This window comes from Aegilops tauschii, chromosome 7 (assembly GCF_002575655.3).
Source record: "Aegilops tauschii subsp. strangulata cultivar AL8/78 chromosome 7, Aet v6.0, whole genome shotgun sequence".
Taxonomy (NCBI): Eukaryota; Viridiplantae; Streptophyta; class Magnoliopsida; order Poales; family Poaceae; genus Aegilops; species Aegilops tauschii.
This window is the reverse complement of record NC_053041.3, coordinates 593,811,219-593,814,145: the sequence shown is the minus strand read 5'-3', so window position 1 is coordinate 593,814,145 and position 2,927 is coordinate 593,811,219. Positions and strand designations below refer to the sequence as shown.

The 2,927-nt window shown below is 50.8% G+C and overlaps 1 protein-coding gene across 1 annotated transcript; it reads right to left on the bottom strand.

The window, feature by feature from the left end:
• Nucleotides 1-1,725: 1,725 nt before the first annotated feature.
• Nucleotides 1,726-2,637, bottom strand: LOC141027466 (uncharacterized). Its single transcript, XM_073504518.1, has one exon. It carries the CDS (start codon nt 2,635-2,637, stop codon nt 1,726-1,728), a length of 912 nt encoding a protein of 303 aa, XP_073360619.1.
• Between the last annotated feature and the right edge of the window lie 290 nt (nt 2,638-2,927).

Genomic DNA, 2,927 nt, shown 5'->3' with positions numbered 1-2,927 from the left:
CAAATGAGCCTTTTTCTACTAGTGCATTGATGTTGGCAAATGGTTCCAGCAAGCAGCTACTCTGCATGCTTGCTGATCAAGCCCCTCTACCTTACACAAGCAACACATCCGAAGACATTACGTCACACGTCGTTCCCTCGCTTGTATCATCACCTGCCTGGCTGCTGCTACCTGATGGTCAAATTCCATCGAATCAAATGAACAAACAAACTGATGATAAACCCACTTTATGACCTTTGACTAGCTCCTCTCTTACACCCACTTAACTGATGATAATACACCACAGCAGTATCTATGATGTAAACTCCATACATGGTATCCGTAACTGCGTAGTAGTAGTAATTAGTAGAATCGATCCACCAAATATGTAAGTAGAGTTGCATTGGATGAAGCCGTTGGAAGGACAGTTCATCAGGTGTTAGAATCAAAAGTGACAAAGGAAATACAGGAGCATCTAGCGAATAATGCTTCAAACTATAAGGATATGCAAAAATACATTGTTCATTTTCAGACAACCAATGATGGCACATAACTCTGTAATTACAAATATGCATGCATAATTTGGCAGATAATTCAAGAGGATCTAGAACTGGATTTTCTTTTTATAGAAAGAACGTAGAAATGAAAGGCATGCTCAAAATTATACAAACAATGTTCCCTGTATGAACTTGGATCTCCTTTCGAATCCTTGCAATACTACCAAATCTGATCAACTTTGCAAAACCTTGTATTTATAAACCTCAATATGGAAGATGCATAGCATATGAACTAACAAAAAGAAGAAACAGTTTCATCGATCTCTGGAAATGAATTAACAATCAACAAGGAGATGGCCAAGCATCATTCATTTCACTGCCACCCCCACCACCACACATAAAATTGGCATATATCGTATCCAAAAATTACTGCCATAATATAATCAGGAAACAAAACCAAGATCAGAAACAGCCATATGCAAATTTATATGAAAATAATGGATGTTGATCCGTGTTCCTTCCACCTCAAACCTCCATATTTCTCTCCCCCCATTTTGACCCTAAGAACAGCATATCCCGGAGAGAAAAAGAGAGAACACATTGTATACTTCTCAGCCTTTTTACCTGTTGCTAGGAAGATTCTTAACAGGGAGTTTCTCTTACTTCGGTGGTAGATCAATGCAAACATTGCTGGAGGTAGCTCAGTTTTACTGTAGCATTTTGGCAAAATGATTTTGCACATGAATAGCTAAAAAACGGTGCACGTACGCATGCGACATTTGTAAAATAGTACCCTGCTAGCGATCATACCCAAAAACCTGGCTAATTCGAAACAGATCGACCTTGCTATATCATGGGATAGAAGGCGTGATCCACACCGGTGGTGATGACAACGTACGGTAGTGGTGCCCGAGCGCCTCTATCTTCTTTACCGTGCCATCCATGAGGTAGTACACCCCGACCGCCCGAGCGTCGGACTTATCAGCCCATAAGTCCTTGGGCTCGCCAAGCGCAGTGACCCTCGGTTCATCGTCAGTGAAGTAGATGCAGCCGGCCTTGATATCCGAGCGCTCACTTGTCGGCACGCACAACGAGTTGTTCACCCCAACAAACAGCGCGACGTCACCAATGTCCCTCGTCTCCTTCCACTGCCCGGCGCCGAGGACATGCACCTTGAAGGAGCACGTCCACCTATGCCGGCCGTACAGATCCTTGCTCTTGGTCACCTGGGCGTACTTGAGCACCACCATCAGCCGCCCACCGGGAGTAGTCGCCAGGTACTTGCGATGGCACGGCGGGCGCCTTCCTCAATGGTCAGCCTTGGCGTGACAGCCGTGCTTGTGTAACCGCCTGACTCAGTGTCACGTTGCCACGCCTCCACGACACCGGAGTAGGAGACGGAGAGGAACCAGCCGTTGTGGTGGATAGCGTCCTCCACGCCGTCGTGCGATGGCGCCAGCATCCACACAGCGTCCTCCGCCGTGGCGAAGGCCGGGGCGCCGAAATCCGGGCCCAGGATCAGCATGGCCGTACCATAGCTGCCGGGGCGGCGCGGGGAGGCCGGCGAGAGGAAAACCTTCCGGTAGAACGACGTACGCATTTCGTCGGCGGTCAACACGTGCGTCCCGTGCACCAGACGCCTCAAGGAATCATTAATGAACGACGGCCCTAAGCCGAATTGGATGGCCATGAAGCGCCATATGTTCACGATGAACTCCTCGTAGGGCGTGTGGAGGAAGACGCCCATGGTGGTGATGTCCGGGAGCGTGTGCTGCTCGCCGGTGGCGGGGTTGACTTGGTCGTCGGCCGTGGCGAGCCATCCACGGGAGGAGCCGAGGACGAGGTGGTCGTCGCGCAGCGCAGGGTACGGTGCACGCACCGTGGCTGCGCGCCGATCGGCGACGGAGAAGAGCGTGGCGGCCGCTGGGTTCTCCTCGTTCTTGCCGGGGAGGAGGAGCCACGGGGACGACGGCTTGAAAACATCGTCGTCGTCGCAAGATGCGGCGAAGACCGCGGCGAAGGCAATGCGATCGAGGAATCCCAGGCGGTCGTGGATGTCCGCCATCAGCTCCGGCAGGAGGCTGGGCCAGTGTCTGGGAACGTCGGCATCAACCTTGGGGGCGATCGCTTTCCTAGCGGCGGCGCCCTTGCTTCTGCCCATTGGCACGTACTCCTACCAGTGGCGGAGCTAGCCGAAGATCATTGGGGGGGCCAAACAAAAATCTTCAGTGTTTGGGGGGGACCAAATGCTAACAAAAGTCTAATCTAAACCTCCTTAAATAATTTTTCTTTAGGAATGGATCAAAGGCGGGGGGCAGCGGCCCCCCTGGCCCCAACATAGCTCCGCCATTGACTCCTACTCCTACAGATCGATCGGAGGGGGGACTGATTTGTTTTTAATGAAAAAAGAAATAAAATACACCTCCTATGAACAATGGTAGAGCCACGGGC

Coding starts and splice junctions, on each gene's coding strand:
- LOC141027466 (XM_073504518.1), bottom strand. CDS start 2,637: ATGGGCAGAAGCAAGGGCGCCGCCGCTAGGAAAGCGATCGCCCCCAAG.